Source organism: Aureococcus anophagefferens, assembly GCF_000186865.1.
Source record: "Aureococcus anophagefferens unplaced genomic scaffold AURANscaffold_10, whole genome shotgun sequence".
In the NCBI taxonomy this organism is placed as follows: domain Eukaryota; class Pelagophyceae; order Pelagomonadales; family Pelagomonadaceae; genus Aureococcus; species Aureococcus anophagefferens.
The window spans coordinates 261,261-284,519 of record NW_008705570.1 but is presented as its reverse complement, the minus strand read 5'-3'; the positions used below and the strand labels follow the sequence as shown (position 1 = coordinate 284,519).

General features: G+C 70.6%; 7 protein-coding genes across 7 annotated transcripts in view; 3 read left to right on the top strand and 4 right to left on the bottom strand.

Moving 5' to 3' along the window:
- Positions 1-111: 111 nt before the first annotated feature.
- AURANDRAFT_26920 (hypothetical protein) lies at positions 112-3,514 on the bottom strand (the record flags this gene model as incomplete). Its single annotated transcript, XM_009038966.1, has 4 exons — positions 112-265; positions 362-556; positions 1,639-1,910; positions 2,906-3,514. The coding sequence occupies 4 exons, from the start codon at positions 3,512-3,514 to the stop codon at positions 112-114; spliced, it is 1,230 nt and encodes a 409-aa protein (XP_009037214.1).
- An 8,252-nt stretch (positions 3,515-11,766) lies between these two features.
- On the top strand, positions 11,767-13,141 carry AURANDRAFT_26776 (hypothetical protein; the record flags this gene model as incomplete). Its single annotated transcript, XM_009039207.1, has 3 exons — positions 11,767-11,853; positions 11,899-11,963; positions 12,163-13,141. 3 exons carry the CDS (start codon positions 11,767-11,769, stop codon positions 13,139-13,141), a joined length of 1,131 nt encoding a protein of 376 aa, XP_009037455.1.
- A 3,763-nt stretch (positions 13,142-16,904) lies between these two features.
- AURANDRAFT_64372 (hypothetical protein) lies at positions 16,905-17,915 on the top strand (the record flags this gene model as incomplete). The annotated part of the gene is made up of 1 exon (XM_009039208.1): positions 16,905-17,915. The coding sequence occupies one exon, from the start codon at positions 16,905-16,907 to the stop codon at positions 17,913-17,915; it is 1,011 nt and encodes a 336-aa protein (XP_009037456.1).
- Positions 17,916-18,121: 206 nt separating this feature from the next.
- LHC43 (hypothetical protein) lies at positions 18,122-18,961 on the bottom strand (the record flags this gene model as incomplete). The annotated part of the gene is made up of 3 exons (XM_009038965.1): positions 18,122-18,596; positions 18,682-18,779; positions 18,863-18,961. 3 exons carry the CDS (start codon positions 18,950-18,952, stop codon positions 18,179-18,181), a joined length of 606 nt encoding a protein of 201 aa, XP_009037213.1.
- Positions 18,962-19,134: 173 nt separating this feature from the next.
- On the bottom strand, positions 19,135-20,012 carry AURANDRAFT_37568 (hypothetical protein; the record flags this gene model as incomplete). Its single annotated transcript, XM_009038964.1, has 4 exons — positions 19,135-19,619; positions 19,716-19,806; positions 19,863-19,936; positions 20,002-20,012. 4 exons carry the CDS (start codon positions 20,006-20,008, stop codon positions 19,231-19,233), a joined length of 561 nt encoding a protein of 186 aa, XP_009037212.1.
- A 1,444-nt stretch (positions 20,013-21,456) lies between these two features.
- On the top strand, positions 21,457-22,331 carry AURANDRAFT_64370 (hypothetical protein; the record flags this gene model as incomplete). The annotated part of the gene is made up of 2 exons (XM_009039209.1): positions 21,457-21,822; positions 22,314-22,331. The coding sequence occupies 2 exons, from the start codon at positions 21,457-21,459 to the stop codon at positions 22,329-22,331; spliced, it is 384 nt and encodes a 127-aa protein (XP_009037457.1).
- Positions 22,332-22,790: 459 nt separating this feature from the next.
- AURANDRAFT_64369 (hypothetical protein) overlaps positions 22,791-23,259 on the bottom strand; it is a gene marked incomplete at both ends in the record, with an annotated part of 3,698 nt that continues 3,229 nt past the window's right edge. Inside the window, one exon of the mRNA XM_009038963.1 lies at positions 22,791-22,908. Coding sequence (XP_009037211.1) covers positions 22,791-22,908 — 118 coding nt within the window. The remainder of the gene's footprint in view (positions 22,909-23,259) is intronic.

The window sequence follows — 23,259 nt, the reverse complement described above, 5'->3', positions numbered from 1 at the left end:
CGAAACGCGGCGACGACGACGCCGAGGCCGAGCACGACTCGCCCCGGGCCGCGCGCAAGCGCAGCATCTCGGGCTCGGGCGACGACGCGGCGTAAAAGGATTAGGCTGCTACTAGTATACTTGCGCGTCGAGGTCGGCGAGGTTCTCTATAGCTCTTTCGTGGCCCTTGGCAGCGGCGCGCTCGAGCCAGTATCTGGCTTTTCCGAGGTCGACTTCCGTGCCTTCTCCGTGCTGGTAACAGCAGCCAAGGTTGTTCTCTCCAGGGCTATGGCCTTGATCCGCCGAGAGCGCGTAGTACCGGAATGCTTCTTCAAATTTCTCCTCAGAATCAAGAAAAAGCCCTACCTTGTTTTGTCCGAACGCGTCGCCCCGGTCGGCGGCCATGCGATACAGCCGCTCCGCCTTCTTCTTGTCCAGCTTGACGCCACTTCCATTCTCGTACAATTCCCCAAGTTTGGTCATCGCCTCCACGCTTCCGAGCTCCACGGCGCGCTTCCAGATTTTCGCGGCTTTCTTATCGGATGTCACGAGGCCAAACAACCCCTGATGGTACGCACTTCCCAAAAACGCAATCGCTTCCGGCACCTCGTTCTCCACATGGCGGCGGAGACGCGCGAGGTCTTCCGCATCATTTTTTGCGAGCGGTATCCGACAGAGGGGACACGCGTCGGCGCCGATCTTGACGTCGCACGATCGGCAGACCCTCCGGCAGCAGCAGGTGAGAAACACGTTCGTCGCATTCACGCCCCACTCCTCGAGGCAGATCGGGCACCGCGACCCGTACCGCGCCGAGAGCGGCTCCCGCTCCGGGTTCGCCTCGCGCCGCGCCCGGGCGGCTTCGTGTTCCGCCGTGATGCGCGCGCGGACCTCGTCGGCGTGCGACCGCGGCGCGGGGCCGTAGAAGACGGGCTTCGGGGGGGACGGCGGCGCCTCGGCCCGCGCCGCCTCCGCCGCCCGCTCCGCACGGATCTTTTTGCAGACCTTCCGGTGGCCCCGGTCGCGCCAGTCGATGCGTTGGCATTCAGTCGAACAATACTGTGTAGTTCCGCACGGACAGTTCAGCAAGGTTCTCGGTTTCGCCCCACAAATCGTGCACGTCAAACGCAGCTGTAGCGCCTTCGCCCGCGCCTTCTTCTCTTCGTATTCGCGCTGCTTTTCGACGTACTCGGCCTTCATGATCGTTTGCGGGGCGGCGCGCGGGCGACACTTTTGCCTCTCCTCACCACCTGGTCGCATGATGCGCGAGGCAAAATCGCTCAAACTGAGAATCCCCCAGGCCTAGCCCACCCCTAGAGCATCGCGTTCATGTCGTTCTCCATGCCCCCCTCGGCGGCGTCGTCGTCCTTGCGCCAGGCGGGCTTCGCGTTCAAGAACGCCAGAATCCAGACCGCGAAGGTCGGCGCGGAGAGGAACGCGGCGAAGACGACCCCGCCAAGGCCAAGCACGACTCGCCCGCGCGCAAGCGCAGCAGCTCGGGCTCGGGCGACGACGCGGCGTGAAGACTTAGGCTGCTATGCTTGCGCGTCGAGGGCCGCGAGGGCCTTTATAGCCCTCTCGTAGCCCTTGGCAGCGGCGCGCTCGAACCAGTATCTGGCCTTCCCGAGGTCGACTTCCGTGCCGGCTCCGTCCCTGTAACACACGCCAAGGCTATTCTCTCCGGCGGTTAAACCTTGATCCGCCGCGAGCGCGACGTACCGGAACGCTTCTTCAAATTTCTTCTCATGGTAAAGTAAAATCCCTGAATTGTTTTGCGCGGCCGCGTCGCCCCGATCTGCGGCCGCGCGATACAGCCGCTCCGCCTTCTTCTTGTCCAGCTTGACGCCACTTCCATGCTCGTAAAATTCCCCAAGAAATATCATCGCATCCACGTCGCCGAGCTCCACGGCGCGCCGATAAATCTTCGCGGCTTTCTTATCGGATCTCACGAGGCCCAACCGACCGATGTGGTACGCGTCTCCCAAACACGTAATTGCTTCCGGCACCTCGTTCTCCACATGGCGGCGAAGTTGCGCGAGCTGCTCCGCATCGTTTTCCGCGCACGGCAAACGACAGAGGGGACACGCGCCGATGCCGATCTTGTCCTCGCACGATCGGCAGACCCTACGGCAGCAGCAGGTGCGAAACACGCCCCGATTATTCACGTCCCACTCCTCGAGGCAGATCGGGCACCGCGACCCGTACCGCGCCGAGAGCGGCTCCCGCTCCGGGTTCGCCTCGCGCCGCGCCCGGGCCGCTTCGTGTTCCGCCGCGATGCGCGCGCGGATCTCGTCGGCGTGCGACCGCGGCGCGGGGCCGTAGAACACGTCCCGCGGCGGCGACGGCGGGGGCGTCGGCGCTTCCGCCCGCGCCGCCTCCGCGGCCTGGACCTTCTTGCAGACCTTCCGGTGGCCCCGGTCGCGCCAGTCGATGCGTTGGCAGTCCGTCGAACAGTAGGCCGTCGTGCCGCACCCTTTGCAAGCCTTGGCCTTGTCGGCGCCGCAGATCGTGCAGGTCTTGAGAGTGTCGAGTTTTTTGCCCCTCGCTCGGGCCATGCGATTCTCATACTCCAACTTCTTCTCCCGCCACGACATGACTCTGCGCGCGTTTGGTCACTCGAGCGCGGCGATCGTCTCCTCGTCGATCGTCTGGCCTCGATCGGCAAGGCAAAATCGCTCAAAATCTTACCCCCCGGCCTAAAGCCCACCCCTAGAGCATCGCGCTCATGTCGTTCTCCATGCCCCCCTTGGCGGCGTCGTCGTCCTTGCGGCGGGCTTCGCGTTCAAGAACGCGACGCACCAGACCGCGAAGGTCGGCGCGGGGCGGAACGCGGTCGACGACGACGCCAAGGCCAAGCACGAGCTCGCCCGCGCGCAAGCGCAGCAGCTCGGGCTCGGGCGACGACGTTGCGTGAAGACTTAGGCTATACTTGCGCGTCGAGGCGCGCGAGGTTCTTTGTCGCTTGCTCGGAGCCCTTGGCAGCGGCGCGCTCGAACCAGTATCTGGCTTTGCCGAGGTCGACTTCCGTGCCTTCTCCGTCCCTGTAACAAACGCCAAGGTTGGACTCTGCAGAGGTTCTGCCTTGATCCGCCGCGAGCGCGACGTACCGGAATGCTTCTTCATGTTTCTCCTCAGAGTGAAGTAAAAGCCCTAAACTTGATTGCGCGCACGCGTCGCCCCGGTCTGCGGCCATGCGAAACAGCCGCTCCGCCTTCTCTTTGTCCAGCTTGACGGCACTTCCACGCTGGTGCAATTCCCCAAGAGATACCATCGCCTCCACGTCTCCGAGCTCCACGGCGCGCTTCCAAATTTTCGCGGCTTTCTTATCGGATTTCACGAGGCCGTACCAACCTTCCTGGTACGAGTCTCCCAAATGCGTAATCGCTTCAGGCACTTCGTTCTCCACATGCCGGCGCAGACGCGCGAGGTCTTCCGCCTCGTTTTTTGGGCACGGTAAACGACAGAGGGGACACGCGCCGGTGCCGATCTTGTCCTGGCACGATTCGCAGACCGTCCGGCAGCAACAGATGCGAAGCATGCTCGGAGTATTCACATCCCAGTCCTCCATGCAGATCGGGCACCGCGACCCAAACCGCGCCGACGTCGGGTCCCGCTCCGGGTTCGCCTCGCGCCGCGCCCGGGCGGCTTCGTGTTCCGCCGCGATGCGCGCGCGGATCTCGTCGGCGTGCGACCGCGGCGCGGGGCCGTAGAACACGTCCCGCGGCGGCGACGGCGGGCGCGTCGGAGCTTCCGCCCTCGCCGCCTCCGCGGCCTGGATCTTCTTGCAGACCTTCCGGTGGCCCCGGTCGCGCCAGTCGATGCGTTGGCAGTCCGTCGAACAGTAGGCCGTCGTGCCGCACCCTTTGCAAGCCTTGGCCTTGTCGGCGCCGCAGATCGTGCAGGTCTTGAGAGTGTCGAGTTTTTTGCCCTTCGCTCGGGCCATGCGATTCTCATACTCCAACTTCTTCTCCCGCCACGACATGACTCTGAGCGCGTTTGGTCACTTGAGCGCCGATCGTCTCCTCGTCTCGTGCCCGCGTCGGGCCTCCGATCGGGCGAGCGCCGAGGCAAAATCGCTCAAAATCGATTGCTCAATCCTAAAGCTATCTACTTAGGGAGGCCGACTAGTTCCTGGCGGGGCGCGTCGCTCGCCTCGCGGCGGCGCTCGCGGTCGTCGAGCTCGTCCCGCGCGGCCTCGAGGGCCGCGCGGACGACGCGCGTCGACGCGTGGTGCCGGCCGTAGTCGGGCGACGCCTCCGCGGCGGCGGCGGCGCCGGCGAGGAGGTCCGCGCTCTCGCGCAGCTCCGAGAGGGTCGGCGCGCGCTCGTCGCCGTCGCCGACGTAGAGGTTGACGGCGAGGCCGTAGGACAGCGCGATCGTCGTCGCGTGGGTCGCGCCGAGCGCGCGCGTCGCTGCGGGGACCGCGTCGCTGAGGAGCGCGCGCTCCTCGGCCCGGAGGCCGCAGTCCGCGAGCGCCGTCGACAGGCAGAGCGTCGCGAAGAGGGCATCGGGCGCGTCGTCGCCGAGCGCCGCGCGCCGCCGCTCGAGCACGCGGCGCCGGAGCGCGAGCGCCTCCGCGAAGTCGCCGGCGGCCGTCAGCGCCGCCGCGAGGCCCGTCGCCGCGTCGAGGACGCAGGCCTCGGGGGTTTGGAAGTGGCGCTCGGCGAACGCGAGGGCGGCGCGGCGGAGCGGCAGCGCCTCCCCGGCCAGCTCCTTCGTGGCGAAGCCGGGGCCCGGCTCGGCGACGGCGTTCGCGAGCACCTGGAGCGCGGCCGCGGACGCCGGGTCCGCCTCCGGCCGGCGGGCGTAGGCGTGCCAGCACGCCCGCCCGAGCGCGAGGCGGAGCGGGCCCGAGAAGGGCCGGCGGCAGCCGGCGCAGGCGACCCAGCCCTCCGCGGACCCGGCGCCGTCCGTCGCCGCCCTCGCCGCGGCGACGAGGCACGCGACGTGCGCGGTCCCCCGGTCGCAGGCGCAGCACCGCACGACGGGAGCGTCCGCGGCCTCGCCGCAGACGTGGCAAGCGCCGCCCTCGACGAAGCACCGCGCCTCGACGTCCGCCGCGGCCGCCGCGGCCGCCGCGGCCGCGGAGGATACGGCGTCGCAGACGTCGCGGTGGCCGCCGTCGCGCGACTCGCGGAGGCAGGCGGACCCGCAGTAGACCAGCTTGCACCCGCGGCAGGCCGCCGAGTGCGCGGACACGACGGCCCCGCAGAGGTGGCACGCGACGGCGGCCTTGGCCGCCGCCTTCGGCGGGCCCATCATCCTGCGGTGGAACCGGGCAGCTGTGGTCGAGAAGCTCGCGGTCGGCCGCTCGCCGTGCGGGTCTCTTATGGCAGCCCGGTTATCCGACCCAGCCCATGCTTATTCAATCACCTCATTGAACATTTCATTGATGATTCAAAACCCATGTTTGACGCTGCCCCCGCGCTGCCCAGACAGGCTGCCGCGCCGACGCGCCGCGGAGCGCCGCCATGCCGCGGAGCGAGAGCAAGGACGACGAGTCGAAGGGCGGCGAGGCCAAGGGCGCCGACCCCGACTTCGAGCGCAACGAGCTGCTCATGCTCGTCGCCGTCGACGCGGCGACGCACCTCTTCGGCCCCGAGAGCGAGCTGAGCCGCTTCGTCGCCGCCAACGCGGCGGACTTCCTGGACGCGGCCGACGGCGACGCGACCGGCGCGGGCTCGCCCATCAAGGCCATGGACCGGTGGGCGCGCGTCCACGACGACTACAAGGACATCGTCGACGAGATCCTCACGGCGATCGTCGCGAAGAACGGCGGCACGACGGAGCTCTTCATGCGCGACGTGCGGGACGCGCTCGACGGCGGCGAAGGCTTCCTCTTCGAGGACGACAACTACGGCGACTTCGTCCGCGCGGTCCAGGCCCTCGACGACTACGGCGCGTTCCACCGCCTCATGATCGACGCCGCGCGGAAGAGCCAGGGGCGCCACAAGTAAGGGGTTTTTGGGAGCGCGCGACGCCGCGCGCGACCATCGCCGCGCCGCGAGGGTTTTTAGCACGCGATCCGCCGCCGCCAGCCGGGGCTGAAGCCCGCGCGGAGGGCCTCGCGCCGCGGCGCGCAGTGCGTCCGCATGTGCGCGCTGAGCTTCGTGCCCGGGTAGCGGTCCGCGGGCGTCGCGTTGGCCGCCGCGCGCCGCAGCACGGTTTCGACGGCGTCCGCCGTCGCGTCGACGTCGACGGGCGCCGTGGCCGAGTCCTGGAGCACGCGGCCGTAGTGGCTCCCGCGGAGGCCCGCGACGCAGTGGAACAGGGTCTTGAAGGCCATGGGCTCGGGCGCGATCTCGACGAGGCCCGCGTGTCCGCCCCGGAGGAAGGCCGCGTTCGCGAGGCCCGCGCCGTGCTGGCCGAGGACGACGGCCGCGCCGTCGACGGCGCACCACTGCGCGCAGTGGCTCATGGCCTGGAACTCGACGTGGACGACGTCGACGGCCGCGCCGAGCTCCGAGGCCCACGCGGCCGCGCGCGCGCGCAGGGCCGCCGCGACGTTGCCGAGGTTCGGCACCGTCCGCGGGCCGCCCTTGGAGAAGCGCTGGCCCTCGTGGCGCTCGAGGACGGCGACGACGAGCGCGTCGCCGGCCCGCCTCGCGCAGCAGCCGCAGGCGGCGACGGCGAGGCGCCGCGCGGCGTCGATCTGCGCCGCGAGGGTCGCCTTCGCCGCCGCGCCCAGGGACCCGCAGCCGTACATGGACACGTCCATGCCGACCTGGAACGCGTGGACGCGCACGTCGCCGACGGGCAGGCCCGCGGCCGCCAGCGCCGCGGCGATCGCGCTGTCGTTGCGGCCCTGCGCGAGGTGGAGCACGCGCGGCGGCGCCGCGCGGCAGAGGTGCGGCGCGAGCACGCGCTCCAGCAGGTAGGGCGTCCAGAGCTCGCGCGGCCGGATGTCCGCGTCGTTGACGACGACCGCGTCGCCGCGGCCCGGCGCCGTCGCCGCGAACCAGTGGAGCAGGGGCACGAGCCGCCCGTAAAAGTAGTGGTAGTAGTTGTCGTGGCCGCCCCAGCCGGCCTTGCTCGCCATCACGTGCACGGCGCCCGTCGCCGCCGGCGGCGCGCTGCAGTTGCGCGGCGCGGGGCAGCGACCGGACGCGTCGTCGGCGACGGGCCGCGGCGGCGGGCCGTGGCGCGCGAGCGCGAGCGGCAGCCACCACCAACGGGGCGGCATCATCATCGCAGAGCCATCTCGTCGTGTGGGGCAAAGCAGTCGACGTTGACCAAGTTATTGAAGGGGATGCGCGCCCGACTGCGTCCGTCCGGGGAGGGGAGGCAGGTCCGCGGAGGGACCCCCGCGGAGGGAACCAGACCGAGCAGGCGCGGGGCGGCAGCTCCTGAGTCGCCTCATCAGACGACACTCAACGGACTCGCCGTGGACCGGGGGAGGTTGAGAACGAGGGCACTCGCACGCAAACGAGCAGGAACTCCGGGTGGACCAACCCGATTCACCTCGAGGACCACGAATGGAGGCCGAGGGCGCACGCCGAAGAGGACACCCGCCGGCCAGCGGGCGGGAAAGGAACAAAAAGAAGCGTCGAGGTTGAAGAACCGCGGCCCGCGGCCGCGTCGATGCAGAAGACGAGGACGCCGCTGAGGAAGAGGGAAATATGAACAAAATCAGGACGTTGCCGAGCGCGCTATGGCTCGGCCGAAGCATGGTGGGCTCAAACATGGCCCCATACAACTCGAGCGCCGACCTTACAGCCGGTAGCCATCCCCCGAGAAGCGGCTGCGGCGGTAGCGGCGGCCCCAGGCGTCGCCGTAGATCTCCCAGCAGCCATCGCGCGTGACGTACAGGAACGTCAGCGGCAGCGGCGACACCGTGGCGCCGAAGGCCGACGCCGCGAAGCTCGGCGTCGCGGACGCGGGCGCGGCGGCGGCCTTGCGCTTCCGCGGCTCGGGCTTCGGGTACATGTCGCGGACTTCGCCGACGTCCTTGCGCATCTTCTCCGCGAGGGCGTCGGCGAGCTCGCGGGAGGCCTTGTCGCCCGCCGTCCCCTCGCACTTGTTGAGCGCGAGGTGCCGGATTCGGTCGCAGATGGGATTGAGGATCTGGATGCGCTGGTCCTCCGACAGTTTCAGCGCGACGCGGTCGGAGACGGTCTCGAACTTCTCGAGGCGCTCGTCCTTCGACATCTTCTCCCCTAGGATCTTCATGGCTTCGCGGTTGACGATGCCGTCCAGGCGCTTGTTCTCGCGCACCTCCGCGGGGACGAGCGGCTCGCCGGACGCGTCGAGCTGCGCGCGCGAGTGCTCGGGCGCGTGGATGCCCTTGCCCTGCGCTAAGGCCGAGAGCCTGCGCGGGCGGTGCACGTCGCGTGGTGGTGCGGTCGCGCGGCGCATGGCGCCGGTCCCGGTCGCGCGGCGCGGCGCGGCGCGCGCGGAGGACGCGGGCGGCGCGCCCGCCCTTGCCCTTGTTCTCGGGCGCGTGGGCGCCCTTGCCCTGCGCGAAGGCCGAGAGCCTGCGCGGGCGGTGCACGTCGCGTGGTGGTGCGGTCGCGCGGCGCGCAGCGCGGGTCCCGGTCGCGCGGCGCGGCGCGCGCGCGAAGGACGCGGGCCGCGCGCCCGCCCGCGCTGGCGCCGGCGGAGCTTTCCTCGTCCGTGAGGACGTGGGCCTGGCCGTGGAAGTAGTCGTCGGGCGTCGCGTCGCGGCCCTGGGCCGTGGCCGCGGCGAGGACGTTGGCCGCGCGCTGGAGCCTGCGCATGGCGCCGGTCCCGGTCGCGCGGCGCGGCGCGGCGCGCGCGGAGGACGCGGGCGGCGCGCCCGCCGGCGGACGAGTCCTCCGTCGTGAGGACGTGGGCCTGGCCGTGGAAGTAGTCGTCGGGCGTCGCGTCGCGGCCCTGGGCCGTGGCCGCGGCGAGGACGTTGGCCGCGCGCTGGAGCCTGCGCATGGCGCCGGTCCCGGTCGCGCGGCGCGGCGCGGCGCGCGCGGAGGACGCGGGCGGCGCGCCCGCCCTCGGACGGGTCGAGGCCGTAGACCTCGGCCGTGAGGGGGAGGCCCGCGGCCTCGGCCGCGTCGCGGAGGTTGGCCGCGCGCTGGAGCCTGCGCGCGTGGGGGGACCCGGTCGCGCGGCGCGGCGCGGCGCGCGCGGAGGACGCGGCCCGCGCGCCCGCCGGCGGACGAGTCCTCCGTCGTGAGGACGTGGGCCTGGCCGTGGAAGTAGTCGTCGGGCGTCGCGTCGCGGCCCTGGGCCGTGGCCGCGGCGAGGACGTTGGCCGCGCGCTGGAGCCTGCGCATGGCGCCGGTCCCGGTCGCGCGGCGCGGCGCGGCGCGCGCGGAGGACGCGGGCGGCGCGCCCGCCGGCGGACGAGTCCTCCGTCGTGAGGACGTGGGCCTGGCCGTGGAAGTAGTCGTCGGCCGTGAGGTCGAGGCCCGCGGCCTCGGCCGCGGCGCGGAGGTTGGCCACGCGCTGGAGCCTGCGTGCGTGGGGGGTCCCGGCGCGGCGCGGCGCGGCGCGCGCGCGGAGGACGCGGCCCACGCGCCCGCCGTTGCGGCTGCGCTTCCGGTGGGCCTCGAGCGAGTAGGTGATGATGCTCATCTTGTTCTTCTTGAGCCACGCCATGATCTTGGGGATCGGGTTCTTCGGCTTGGCGGCCTGCACCACGATCGACGTGACGCACAGGGTGATGCCGTCGTTGCCGATGCCCGCCCGCGGGCCGCGGTGGGAGTGCTCCCACGCCGCGGGGTGCGCCGCCGCGTCGTCGATGATGAGCTTGACCGTGAAGGGGCGCTTCTTCGGCAGCGAGTTGCGCCAGATGATGCACGGGTGGGCCGGGTTGGGCTGGCCGTTGGGGAGTTTCAGCGGCTCCTTCAGCTGGGCCTCGGTGAACTCCGTGATGCAGGGCGGGCGCGCGGGCGCCGCGGCGAGCGCCGCGTCCGAGTCGACGTCGACGGCCGTCCGCGCCATCTTGCGCGGCGCGCCGTCCTCGTTGTCGTCCGCGGTCAGGTCGATCTGGTCGACCATGCGCTTCGGCGCGCGCTGGGGCGACGGCGCGGGCGCCTCGTCGTCGCTGTCCGAGCCGGTGAGGTCGATCATGGTCTTCGTGTGTCGGCGCGTGGGGCGCGGCGGGGCGTGTGTGCGTCGGCGCGGCGGGCGCGGCAAAGGGACCGGGTCGTAGCGTCGGCGCGGCAGCCCTTGCACGGTGTGCGGCGGCGCGCGCGCGTCGAGTCTGCGCAGAGCGGGTCCTGGGGCTGGCGGGCTGGGTCGCGCTGAGTGCAACAGTAGGGCAAGAACCCCGAGCCGCTTGGCCGGGGTATTTTGGGCACCGCCTCGCATGAGGACCACTCTGGACAGCCTGCGCGCCCGCGCTCTGAAGCGCGTCGGGGCGGGGGCTTCCGGCCTGCCTCTTGGAAGACGACGCGCGCCACCGCGAAGCGGGCCTCCAAGGCCATCGCGCGGCGCGAGGCCCGCGAGGCGCGGCAGGGATTCGCGGCGCGCGCCCCTCCGCGGGGCCTAGGAGCCTCGGTCGCGCCCCTCCACGGGTCCTAAACTAACATATCCCGCCGGCGGGATAGCGCGCGCGCCTGGATCGAGTAGCCGAGGGGCGCGAGAGCGGCCTTGGCCGCCTCGGCCTGCGCGCAGTCCCAGACGACGTCGAAGCGGCGTCGCCGCCGCGGCGCCGGGCGCCGCGCAACGAAACTCGCGCGCGTCACGAGCTTGCTCGAGAAGAAGCGCGTGTCGACGTAGTCGAGCGCGAGCGCCACGTCGAAGGCGCGTCCGCACGCCTTGCACGTCGCCACGGCGCCGCCGTCGACGGACCAGGCGAAGGCCTCGGACGACGCGACCGCGTGGTCGCAGGCCGCGGCGAATTTCACGGCGGCCCGCGGGCAGCCGGCCGCCGGCAGGCCCTCGCGCGCGCGGACCGCGCGCCACGCGGCAGGGCGCCGGAAGCCGGCGCCGGCGGCCTCGGCGCGGCCGAGGCCCGCGACGTCGACGTAGGCCAGGACGTCGACGAGGAGGTCGACGGGAATCGCGCGGAGCGTGCCCGGCGGCGGCCGCTCGTCGTCGGGCGCCGGAGCTTCCATCGGCGACGGCACGCGCGCGCCCGGCGGCGCTTCCATCGGCGCCTAGGGACGCGCCGGCTGGTCGAGCCCGGCGACGGCGACCTCTAGAGCGCGGATGTCGTCGCTCTGCTGCTGCGCGGCCTGCGCCGCCTGGAGCACCGCGGCCTCGAGCTCCGCGACGAGGGCTCCTGTTTGAGCATCCATTGCCTGTGGCAGAAGTCAAAAGTGTCGGCTTCTTGAGATCAACCCATGACCTTGAACCGCCTTCGGGGCAGCCTCACGCGAGGGTGTGGTCCCCAGAAATCACCCTACCATGGCCGAGGACCGGAGTCAGGCGAACTTCAAGTCCATCGTCGGGCGGCGCGAGGGCGTGGACACGCCCGACGCGGCGACGATCCGCGCCGAGGTCGAGGCGTCGAGCGCCTACCTGCGGAGCTTCCGCGCGCGGGAGAGCGCCAACGCGTCCCACTTCAGCAACGAGCTCGACCTCGGCGTCATCGCGGGCCTCGTCCACGACGTGAAGCGGCTCTGGGGCATGATCGGCCGGTCCCTGGCGCACCTGCTCTGGAGCGTCGTCGCGCAGGAGGTGCGGTTCATCGCCGGCCGCACGCTCGTCCGCTACCGCGCGAAGCACAAGAAGATCATCGAGGACGTGCACATCTGCATCGACTACACGCAGGACGCGCAGGAGGAGGGCGCCGGGCTCATGGCCATGAGCCCGCCGGAGATCAACTCCCTCGCGCCGCCGCTGCCCGGCGGCGAAAAGAAGGGCATGGCGTACCGGAAGCTCGGGAGCTCCGAGCTGCGGGTCTCCGTCTGCTCCTTCGGCGGCGCGAACTGGGCCGCGGAGCTCATGGGCGTCTCGCACCAGGGCCTCGGCGAGCGGCGGGCCATGATCTTCGAGATGCTCGACCTCGCCTACGCGCGCGGCGTCACGTTCTTCGACATGGCGGAGCAGTACCCGCCTGTGTGCAAATCAAATCTTCAACCCGACTTCAATGTGCGCGTATGCGAATGTTTTGACACGAGCACATCCGCCGTGCTTCGAGAACTCGACGAGAGCAATCGATTCGTCCAAAAATCAGCCGAATCGACTTCGATTTGACCGAGCTAGAGAATTCTCAAGTTTGGCCCCGACGTCCCAGCTCACTGGTTGATTTCCACACAGGTACCCGTCGATCACGGGCGGCGGCTACTCCGAGTTCGTCTTCGGCGAGTGGCTCCGCGTGCGCGCCATCGACCGCGACTCCGTCGTCATCTCCACCAAGGTCGCGGGCGACGGCGGCAACTCGAGTTTGGCGTGCCGCTACGACGTCCTCGGGCGGCCCTTCGCGCCCGGCGAGCCCGTCCCGAAGAAGGCGAAGCTTTCGAAAGTACAAATTATCGACGCCTGCGACGCGTCCCTCAAGCGCCTCGGCGTCGAAACCATCGACCTCCTCGAGACGCACTGGCCGAGCCGCTACGTGCCGAAGTTCGGCGAGACGGGCGCGCGCTACAACCGCGCGCTGGAGCACGCCTTCGTGAGCTTCGAGGAGCAGCTCGACGCCATGGCCGAGCTCATGGCCGCGGGCAAGATCCGGGCCTGGGGCGTGTCCAACGAGACGACGTATGGGGTGGCGACGTTCTGCGCGATGGCCAAGCTCAAGGGCCTGCCGCCGCCCGCGTCCATCCAGAACGACTACAGCTTGTGCGACCGGCGCTTCGAGACGGAGCTCGCCGAGGCCTGCAGCCCGCTCCACGGCGACGTGGGCCTCGTCGCCTACGGCGTCCTCTGCGGCGGCACGCTCGCGGGCAAGTACAGCTTCGGCCGAAAGCCTCCGGGCGAGGCGCGCCACAAGAACATGCCGGGCTTCCAGAGCCGCTACACGTCCGCGGCGACGCTCAAGGCCGCCGAGGACTACGAGGAACTGGCCAAGGCCCACGGCATGACCGTGCTCCAGCTGTCGCTCGCGTACGCGTACTCGCGGCCCTTCCTCGCGACGGCGATCCTCGGCGCGCGCGACCCGCCCCAGCTCGAGGCCCAGCTCGAGGCGCTGGACCACGTGGCGAAGATCACGCCCGAGCTCTGCCGGAAGATCGACCGCGTCCACCACGTCTGCCCGAACCCGAACTACTCGGACACGCACAGCCAGTTCTACCCCGTCTAATTTATGGCGAGCTTACGCCGGCGCGCCCCGGAGCTCCGCGGCGGCGGCCGTGACCTGCTCCTCGTAGGTCGCCGGGCCGTCGACGGCGCACGCGGGCGGGCACCGCGCCGCGGGCTGCGCGCCGTGCGCGCTGTGGTGGTGCGCGCCCGGCGACACGTAGTAGACGTCGTGGCGGTGGTCGTCGCAGAAGGCGTCGTCGGGCATGACCCACCCGTCGGGCACGCGCGCCGCGAGGCGCCGCGTCGCGTTGTCGACGTCGGCGACGGCGAGGCGGCGGCCGTTGCAGCCGAGGCGCGGGTCCGTGTTCGGGTTCAGGAGGAAGGGGTAGGGCCGCTTGATGGACGAGGGGAAGACGTCCACGAACAGGGGCGCGCAGCGGGGCTCGAGGCCCCGGGACTCGCGCTTCGTCGCGGTCTCGTAGAACTTCCGGTAGAGCGGCTTCTGCGCCGGGTCCGCCGTCGGCGGCCAGCAGCCGTAGCGGAACATGCGCTGGAAGGGGAAGGAGTCGATGGTCGAGTCGCAGCCGTAGGTCGGGAACGGGTCCGGCTTCATGTCGTACCGCGCCATCGCCCTCACGAGCGGCGGCGTGCCGATCATGTGCACGTCCCAGCCCTGGGACCGCCCGAAGACGATGAAGTGGCCGCCGGCGGCCTTCGTCGCCGGCGCCGCGCCGTAGCGCTTCCAGACGGCCTCGAAGTCGAGGTCGTCGTAGGACACGTCCACGCGCGACTTCAATATCAGCGTGTACTGGTCCGGGTCCCCGAAGCGCTCGAGCGTGCGCCAGGCGAAGTCGACGCCGTGCCACTGGTTCTGCCAGCCGTTGCCCCAGCTCCACATGCACTCCACGGGCTCCGTCGTGATCGCCGTCGCGATGGTCCGCAGCTCCTCGAGCGCGCGGCGCTCGCAGAGCGCGGTCTCGTTGTACCAGACGTGGAGGTACCAGTCGACGGTGATCGAGCCGCTGTACTTGTCCTCGATCTGCTTCATGGCCGCCGTGAGCATGGCGTGGGCGACGCGCAGGCGGCCCGACATGAAGACGGCGTACTTGCCCGTGTATTTCGCCGGCGGGCCCAGGTGGTCGCAGTCGATCTCGGGGCAGCTCTTGGCCCGGAACGCCTTGAGCTGCGTCGGCAGGGGCGCGCTCCGGTTCACCTCGCGGGCCGCCGTGCACGCCAGCCACAGCGCCAGCCACCGCACGGGGGCGCGACGCATCATTACGAGGCTGCCCGCCGCGACGACCGGTGCAAGCCCGCAGCACGAAGCCGACGACGATGGGCAGCTTTGGCCTCCGAGCTCCCAGCGAACCTTTCCTAGCGCGCTACCTTCGACGCGGCGCGGGTCTCGGGCGTCGAGAGGGCGGCGAGGAGGCCCGCGCGGCGGTCGGCGCTCTGCCGCGCCGCCTGAAGGAGGTGGGCCTCGTCCGCGGGCGGCTCCGGCGCGCAATCCGGCGGGCAGGTCGCGCGCGGCGCCGCGCGGCCTTGGTCGCCGCGGTGGCGGAGCGTCGCGTTGGGCGACACGTAGTAGACGTCGTGGCGGTGGGCGTCGCAGAAGCGGCTCTCGGGCATGACCCACTTCGGCCCCCGCGACGCCGGGAGCCGGCGCCGCGGCGCGGCGGCGTCGCCGAGGCGCCGGCCGGCGCAGCCGAGGCGCGGCTCCGTGTCCGGGTTGATGGCGAGGGCGATGGGCCGCTTGATGACGCTCGGGAAGTGGTCGACGAAGAGGGGCGCGCACCGCGGCGCCGCGCCCGCGGTGTCGCGGCACATGACGCGCAGCGTGTCCGCGAGCGGCCTGGGCAGCAAAAGGGTGATTCAACGCTTCAACTTGAGTGTTCCGCGCGCGCAAGTTCCGGAAAAAAACGCCCACGCTTCGAGACCGCTCCGAGAGATGATCGCTCGTCCAAAAATCAGCCGAAACGAGTGGAAAACGGCCGAGAAAGGAGCCTTTGAAGTTGGGAATTTCGCTCTCTTTTGCTGCCCTGCGGCCCCGGAGCACGGGGTCCTGGGCCGCGTCCGCGACGGGCGGCCAGCAGCCGTAGCGGCGCATGCGCTGCCAGGGGAAGGAGTCCATGGACGAGTCGCAGGCGTAGCCGCTGCGGAGGCCGTAGCCCGCCATCGCGCGCGCGAGCGGCGGCCTGTGTGGGAAACAACCACCGGTTTGGGACGTCCCGACCAAACTTTGAAATGCTCTAGCTCGGTCACATCGAAGTCGATTCGGCTGATTTTTGGACGGATCGATGGCTCTCATCGAGTTCGCGAAGCACGGCGGATGTGCTCGTGTCAAAACATTCGAATACGCTCATATTGAAGTCGAGTTGAAGATTTGATTTCCACGCGGGCGGCGGCGTGCCGACCATGTGCACGTCCCAGCCCGACGACGCGCCGAGCACCATGAAGTGGCCGCCGCTCGCGTTCGCCGACGCCGAGGCGCCGTAGCGGGCCCAGAGCGCCTCGAAGTCGAGGTCGTCGTAGGCGACGTCGACGCGCGTCTTGAGGACCAGCGTGTAGTCGTCGAGCTTTCCGAAGCGCAGGAGCGTCTGGAAGGCGCCGTCGACGCCGTGCCACTGGTTGACGAAGCCCGTCTCGCCCCAGCTCCACATGCAGGCCACGGGCTCCGTCGTGATCGCCGTCGCGATGGCCGTGAGCTCCTCGAGCGCGCGGCGCTCGCAGAGCGACGACTCGTTGTACCAGACGTGCGCGTACCAGTCGACGCGGATCTTTCCGGCGTAGCGCCGCGCGATGAGCGCCTTGGCCTTCTGGAGCGCGAGGTGGGCGACGCGCACGCGGCCGGCCATGAAGACGGCGTAGCGGCCCGTGTACTTCGCCGGCGGGCCCAGGAAGGCGCAGTCGCTCGCGGGCGCGCCGCAGTGGTTCTTGTTGCGCGCCATCTTCCGCAGCTGCGACGGCAGCGGCTGGCTCGGGTCGACGCCGGACGTGCAAATTGCGAGCCACCAGAGGATGGCGCCGAGGCTGCTGCCCAACAGTCCGCCCAACATCATCGTCGTGCACGTCAATGAACGGCTGTTGAGGTAAATGGTTCAGTTTGTCTTCCAGGATTTCGGGGCTCGAGGGGCTGCTTCCGGCCATGCCTGGCGCAGACCAAAACGCAAAGCAAAGGCGCACGCCGACTCGCAACACAACAAACACACCATGGCCCCCGACGCCGTCTCCCTCCGCATCCTCCTCGCCGCGACGCGCGCCAACCAACGCTACGAGGGCAAGGGCAAGAACGAGATCCGCGACGACGCCGCCGAGGTCATGGACACGCTCATGGGCCGCATGCTGCTCCGCGACGCGGCGCGCGCGAACAACCAGTTCAGCCCGCGCAACTGGGGGACCCAGTCGCGGGGCAGCTGGAGCCCGCGGGCGTCGCCGCGGCACCACACCAGCCCCCGGAGCCCGCGCGCCGCGCGGAGCCCGCGCTTCAAGAGCCCGAGGACGCCGACGAAGCGCCACTTTAGCAACCTCGTCGGCCTGTCGGGCCGGCCCAAGGGCACCTTCTGAGAGCGCCACCGGCCGCCGAGCAGCGACCCCCACGCGTCGTCGCGCGCCGCGCGCGGTCGTCGCGCCGCGCGCCTATTAATTCAAAGCCAGCCTCGCGCGTCTTGGAGCGGAATAAGCACCGGAGCTAACAAACCGGTTGCCAAGTTGCCGCGGGTCTCGCCGCAGCGTGCGACAGGTCGTCATGATCAAGCACCTGCAACCACGAAGCCCGTGTTGAAGCCCAAGTTCGGAGGCTGCCCCTGTCATCATCCGACGGAAGATCGATGGCCCTGCGCGCCGTCGCCTCGCGATCCGCGGCGCTGCTCCGCCTCTCGGCCGCGCGGCACGCGAGCGACGCGCCGCGGCGGTGGCCGCCGCTCGTGGACCGCGTCATCGACCGCGTGTCGTCGACCACGGGCCTCCACGAGCTCACGCAATTGAAGGACGACGTCGCCGCCGCCGAGGCGGCCCACGAGGCCGCCGTCCAGCGGCGGTCCGAAGCCCTGGCGGCCCACGACGCCGCGGTCCAGGGCCGCGCGTCGACGCAGTCCGAGCTCGCCGTGCTCCTCCAGCGCCGCGACACGTGGGACGCGGCCGACGTCGCGCGCTTCACCGCGCTGACGTCGACGGAGCACGGCATGCGCGGCGGCCTCGAGGAGAGCCTCGCGGCGCGGACGAGCGCGGAGCTCGGCGCCGACGCCGCCCAGCGCGACTTCATCAAGGCCGTGCAGCGGCGCTACCACGGCGAGCTCCTCTGGCAGGAGAAGTACCGCGCGCTGTCGCTCTACTCGACGTGGGCGCTCATCGGCGTCAACTCCGTCATCTTCCTCGGGTCGTCCGTGCTGCGCACGCGCACGGAGCGGGAGCGCATGGACGCCATGAGCGCCGCCGTGGCCGACCTCGCGGCGGCGGCCGCGCGCGCGGAGCGCGTCGCCGCCGCGGCCGCCGAGGCCGAGGCCAAGGCCGCCGCGGCCGCGCCCGCGCCGCCGCCGCCGAGGCTCGCCGTGCTCCGCGCGCGGGCGGCGGCGGCCCTCGCGGCCGCGCGCCGCGCCGGGACGCGATGCCGCGCCGCGGCCGCGGCCGCGGCCGCGCGGTGCTCGTCCCGCGCCGGGGACGCGTGGGCGCGGTGTCGGGCGCGCGCCGCGGAGGCGACGCCGGCCTCCGTCGCGGCCGGCGTCCGGCGCGCCGCGCGCGCCGCGGCGACGCGCCTCGAGGACCCGCGCGTGAGCGCCGGCGTCGGCGTCGCGTGCGGCCTCGCCCTCGCGGAACTCCTCGGGGCCGTCCGGGTGAATTAGGGTGAGGCCCGGCGGCGGGCTTTTATTTCGGCCGTACTCGTGGTGAATTCCGCCGGGCGACTCCCCCATGGCAACACGTCACTTAATTATAGCACGTCGTCCTCGCAGAGGTCCTCGGGCCCATCCGGGCGAACAAGCGATGGTCGAGCGCTGGGTTTCCTCGCGCTCGCGACACGCCACATGCCCCGGTCCATTCGACACGTGCTCTCGCGACCGAGGTTACGCCGCCCGCGCGTCCCCGGCCTTTTTGCCGCGCCGCCGGCCTAGTGGGGGACCATGGGCACGGCGCCGGGGATGTTCGCCGAGGCGAAGAAGCCCAGGATGCCGATCATGGCGAGGCGGCCGTTCTTGAGCTCCGCGTTCTGCTTGCGAAGGAGCTCCGCGGGCGACTTGCCCTCGGCCTGCTTCGCCCAGTCGTAGGTCACGAAGTCGCCGCCCTTGAGGTAGTGGGGCTTCTGCATCTCGCTGTAGAGCTCGACGCAGAAGGCCCAGGCGAGGATCTGGAGCTTGCCGCCGAGGGGCACCTTCTCCCAGGCCTCGAACGGAGGCAGCGCGGCGAGGTCCGAGAACGGCGTCGTGTAGTCGATGGTCCCCGGCCAGGCCAGGTGCAGGCCGTTGGCCATCCAGCCCGCGGAGGCGAGCATGGCCACGCGGCCGTGCTTGAGCTCGCAGGCCCGGAACCTAGGGGCGGGCACGCGTCGACGTCGCGCGGGAAAACGGAGCCGGCGGGGCGGCGCGCGCGATGGCGCGAGACGCGGCGCCGCACCACGTGAGCGACTCGTCGCTGAACGTCGCGAAACCCGCGGGGTCCCAGATCTGGCCGCCCGTCTCCAGGCCGATGCCCGCCATCTCCATCGCCTTGGGCTGCGAGGGGGTGGCGCGTTCGAGGGGCGCGCGCAGCGCTTCCGCGACGAATTCGGTCGATTTTTTTCGGCGCGGCTGCGCACGAGCGTCGGCGCCATCTCACGCGCCGGCGGGCCCGTGGAGACCTTGAGCGCCGCGGCGCTGCCGAAGAGCAGTGCGATCTTGAGGGCCATAGCTCCGATGATATCGATTTGCCTCTCCGACAATCTTTCGTCCGGGGTTTGCGGACGCGCCCGGCGTCGTTGGCATTTGCACACGGTCTCGAGCCGCGGCGCGGCCTCGGACGCCTCCGTCGGGCGCGCCGTGCGCGTACGTACCCGCGACGCATGAGACGCGTCCCCACGACGCGCCTGTCTAGAGGGAGGTGCTTACGCGAGCCACCTGGTGGTGTGGGTCCGCGCGGCCGTGGACGCCGGCGCCACGGGCGCGCGCCTTCGCCGTCGCATCGCGCTCAGTAGTAGCCGCCGTCGGTCTTGCCCTGGGCGTCGAGGATGCCCTTCCAGTAGCCCGACTCGAAGTTGGTCTTCGCGTTGACGTCGACCTCGACGGAGACGGCGCCGCCGCCGGTCTTGCATTTGAAGACGGGGAGCGTCGTCGGCTCGATGATGCTGAAGAGGATGCTGAAGGGGAAGTTGGGGCACCAGGGGCCGACGAGCTCGCCGGTCTTGACGTCGAAGGACGAGCCCGTGAGGGGGTCGCGGATGAGGCCGTTGGCGACGCTGCCCGCGGCCATGGGCGTGCCGAGAACCGGCGACTTGTTTCCCAAAGCGTACACGGACCCGTCCGTGTCGACGGCGATGCAGATGTCGAGGCCCGCGCAGATCGAGGACACGGCGGAGCCTAGAAAGGGGCGGCGTGAGCGCGGGGGGCGCGGCGCGGGGGGGCCAGTGCTCCCGCGATCGGATCGCGGCGGATCGATCGGACGCGGCGCTTCACCGGGCTTGAGCTGATCCTGGCCGACGGCCGGCACGTACGACTTCTGCGACGCGCGCGTCTTACCGAACACCATGTTCAGCTCCGTCTTCGCCTATGCCGGAGAGCGTGAGCGCGGGATCGCGGAGAACGGAGCCAAGCTCAACTCACCGCGCGGCGGGACGTCATGGGGAGCGTCGGCACGAGGGCCGCGGCGCTGCCGAGCATGAGGGCGAGGATGGAAGCTGCGAGGGGGCGTACGCGTCGGATACAGCGGTCGTCGCGGGCCGTGGAAGACGCGGCGACGCACTGCGCATCGTCGTCGGCGTAGGATGAAGTGAGGCGAAGCTCGCAAGATCGGACTGGCCGGGGGTCCTCCCCGCTGCGCCCACGATTTGCCCGGGGGTCCAGTCCTCCTTCCAGAGGGGGCCGACCACCAGGCATACACCAGCCGGGCATACACCGGCATAGCAGCCGCATAGCAGCCGCATAGCGGACGCATAGCGGACGCATAGCGGACGCATAGCTGCCGCATACCACCCGCATAGCAGGCGCATAGCAGGCGCATAGCAGGCGCATAGCAGGCGCATAGCAGGCGCATAGCAGACGCATAGCAGGCGCATAGCAGACGCATAGCAGCCGCATACCACCAGCATAGCAGGCGCATAAGACCAGCATAGCAGCCCGGCGACCGCCGTCGACGACAACCCAGGCGACGACCGCCGGAGGTTACCGACGCTCGCGGAGCCCCTGCGAGCCACACAGAACCGGGATCCCCGCGCGCGCGACCCCGGGCCGCCTAGCTACCTGGACCGACGAGTCGGCGCCCGACGAGTCGGCGCCCGACGAGTCGGCGCCCTCGCGTGGTTCGCGCGGTCGCGCGGGTCGAAGCGCGGCGCGAGTTCAAACCGCGCGCGGACGTTCGAGTCCGTCGACCGCGGGCGGCTCGCTCGGATCACGAACCGAAGTCGGCGGAGGAGCACGCCACGCAGGACGAGAGAGACTCGGACGAGCGCACGCCGATTGAAGTCGCGCGCCCTCGCGCGGTTCGCGCGGACCGTCGTGATTTTGAAGTCGCAGCCCCTGGGTATCAGCTACTGCAGGTGCACCGACGGACCGGTGCTCGCCGCGAACGGGGCTGTGGTCCGTCGGTGGTTCTTTTTCGCGAGGAACCCGTGGGGGCGGACGCGGTCGACGGCGGGCATCGCGCGGTCGCGCGCGTTTCGAAGCGCGGCGCGAGTTCAAACCGTGCGCGCTCGTCCGAGTCTCTGTGGTGTTCTCGAGGAGCGAGACGCACCGCTAAGCGCGGAGGCTGCTACACTGTCGAACGCCAGCGATTGGACGAGCGCACGGGTTGTGAAGTCGCGCGGATTTTGAAGTCCGACAGCCCGCGCCGCCCTGTTGTGGGTCGGACGCGGGCCAGTCGCAGCCCGCAGCGCCATCGATCGTGACTCCGACCTTGATCGGCGGCTTCGCGGCGGCGCGGGCGGCCCGGGGCGCGGCGAAGCGGCCCAGGGCCGTGGGGTATTGTGGGACAGCGGCGAGTCGGCGAGTCGCTGCCGCCGCAGCCCGAGTGTGCCCATATCATTTAGATATGGGCACTTTATATCTTCAACTTAGTGAGCCTTAACCGGGGTACAGTCTTGAAACACCGAGTGTTCATTAGACAACTGTCATGGCCGACGTCCCAGACGCCGACGAGGCCGAGTTGGCGCGCAAGCTCGCGGCCGCGCGGGCGCAACACGCCGACCAGAAGGCCGCCCGCATGCGCGCGATGCAAGCGGAGCTGGCGATGCTGGAGGCTGGGGCCGCCACAATGCCAGAGGGAGGAGGCGAGGCGCCGCCGGCGACGGGCGGCCGCGTGACGCCGCCGGGGCGTGAGCCGGGCGCCTTCGACTTCGCGATGCCGACGGCGAAGAAGCGCAAGCCGACGCCCGTGCAGCCGAGTCTGCCCGCCGCGCTCGCCGCGCCCTTCACGGTGGACGTGGAGCAGGAGCCTGAGGGCACCCTCGGCGACATGGCGCTCAAGGTGACGGCCGTGGCCGTCGACGTCGACCTCAAGGTGACGGCCGTGGTCGTCGACGGCGACGCGCCCATGGAGCTCGGCCCGCTCTGCGAGCACGCGGCCGCCGTCGCGCGCGCGCTTGCGGCGCATCTTCGTCATATCGCCGCCGTCCGCGGAGATGGCGAGCGCGTCGCACATCTTCTTCAGGTTGGGCTCCGCCCCTGACATATCGTCGTCGGAGGAGCTCGACGACGGTAAAGCAGCGCGGCGCGGGCGCCGGGGCGCCGGCACATCGTCGTCCGACGAGCTCAAGTCCTGGCGCGGGCGGCGAGCTCCTCGCCGGCCACGAGCCATCAAGGCCCGCGCCTACGCGAAGACGTGCCCGAGGAGGTCCAGCGCGCGCGCCGGGAGCCGGAGCCGCGCGCGCCCCGCGTGCTGGCGGGCCGCGCCCGCGGCGGCGCCGCCGCCGCACTCAGGCCATTGCCATGGCATTGGTATGCGAGGAACTTGCACTTTTTATTCGGCGCTACGCAAAAACTACACACGCGTGTCTATTTATTGAGGCCCTTATATTGTGTTTATTTTAATTAATCTGAGGGCTCCGCCATCCATGGTAGGAGCGCGCAGCAGCCTAAAGTATTATAATTTATGCGCGGCGGGAGCCGCCATCAGCAGGGCATGGACGTGTCGTGAGCGCGGAGCAACCGCCGCCCGACGCGGGCCGTGCCGGACCCGGTCACGCATACCACCAGGATAGCAGGCGCATACCACCGGCATAGCAGGCACATACCACCCGCATACCACCCGCATACCACCCGCATACCACCCGCATACCACCCGCATACCACCCGCATACCACTCACATACCACCCGCATACCACCCGCATACCACCCGCATAGCAGGCGCATACCACCCGCATACCGCCCGCATACCACCCGCATAAAGCCCGCATACCACCCGCATAAAGCCCGCATAGCCGGCGCATACTACCAGGCATACCGGCGGTCAACCCCCTCGGCCTCCTTCACGCCTGGTACCTGGTATGACCATCGCCGACGACTGCATAGTAGGCGGGCTTTATGAACTTACGAAGCTAGGCGGCCGCCGGGTCCGGGAGGCGCGTGAGCGCGGAGGACGGGATCATGACGATCTCGCCCTCGACGGCGTCCGCGGGGATGACGGTGCCGTACAAGACCCCGTCGACCGGGAAGCTGACGGTGATGCCGGGCGTCATGCCCTGGCCGATCCGCAGGGGCACGCGGAACGTGCCCGCGGCGAGCGGCGGCGGCGCGGCGAGCGCCGCGGCGGCGGCGTCGAAGTCCAGCGCGGCGCGGGCGGGCTCGTCGTCCGCGTCGGGTCGCTGCTGCTTCCGCGGCGGCGAAAGCACCTTCGACACGACCTTGGTCACGCCGCGGACCGCGCCCACCACCGGCGATAAGACGCGCTTCAGCCGGGGAAGCACGCCGCGCGGCGCCGGCGCCGGCGCCTCCAAGTCCATGGACTCGCCTCGCGTCGGCGTCGTCGGCGCGCGGCGCGGCGCCTCGGCGGCAGCGGGCTCGGCG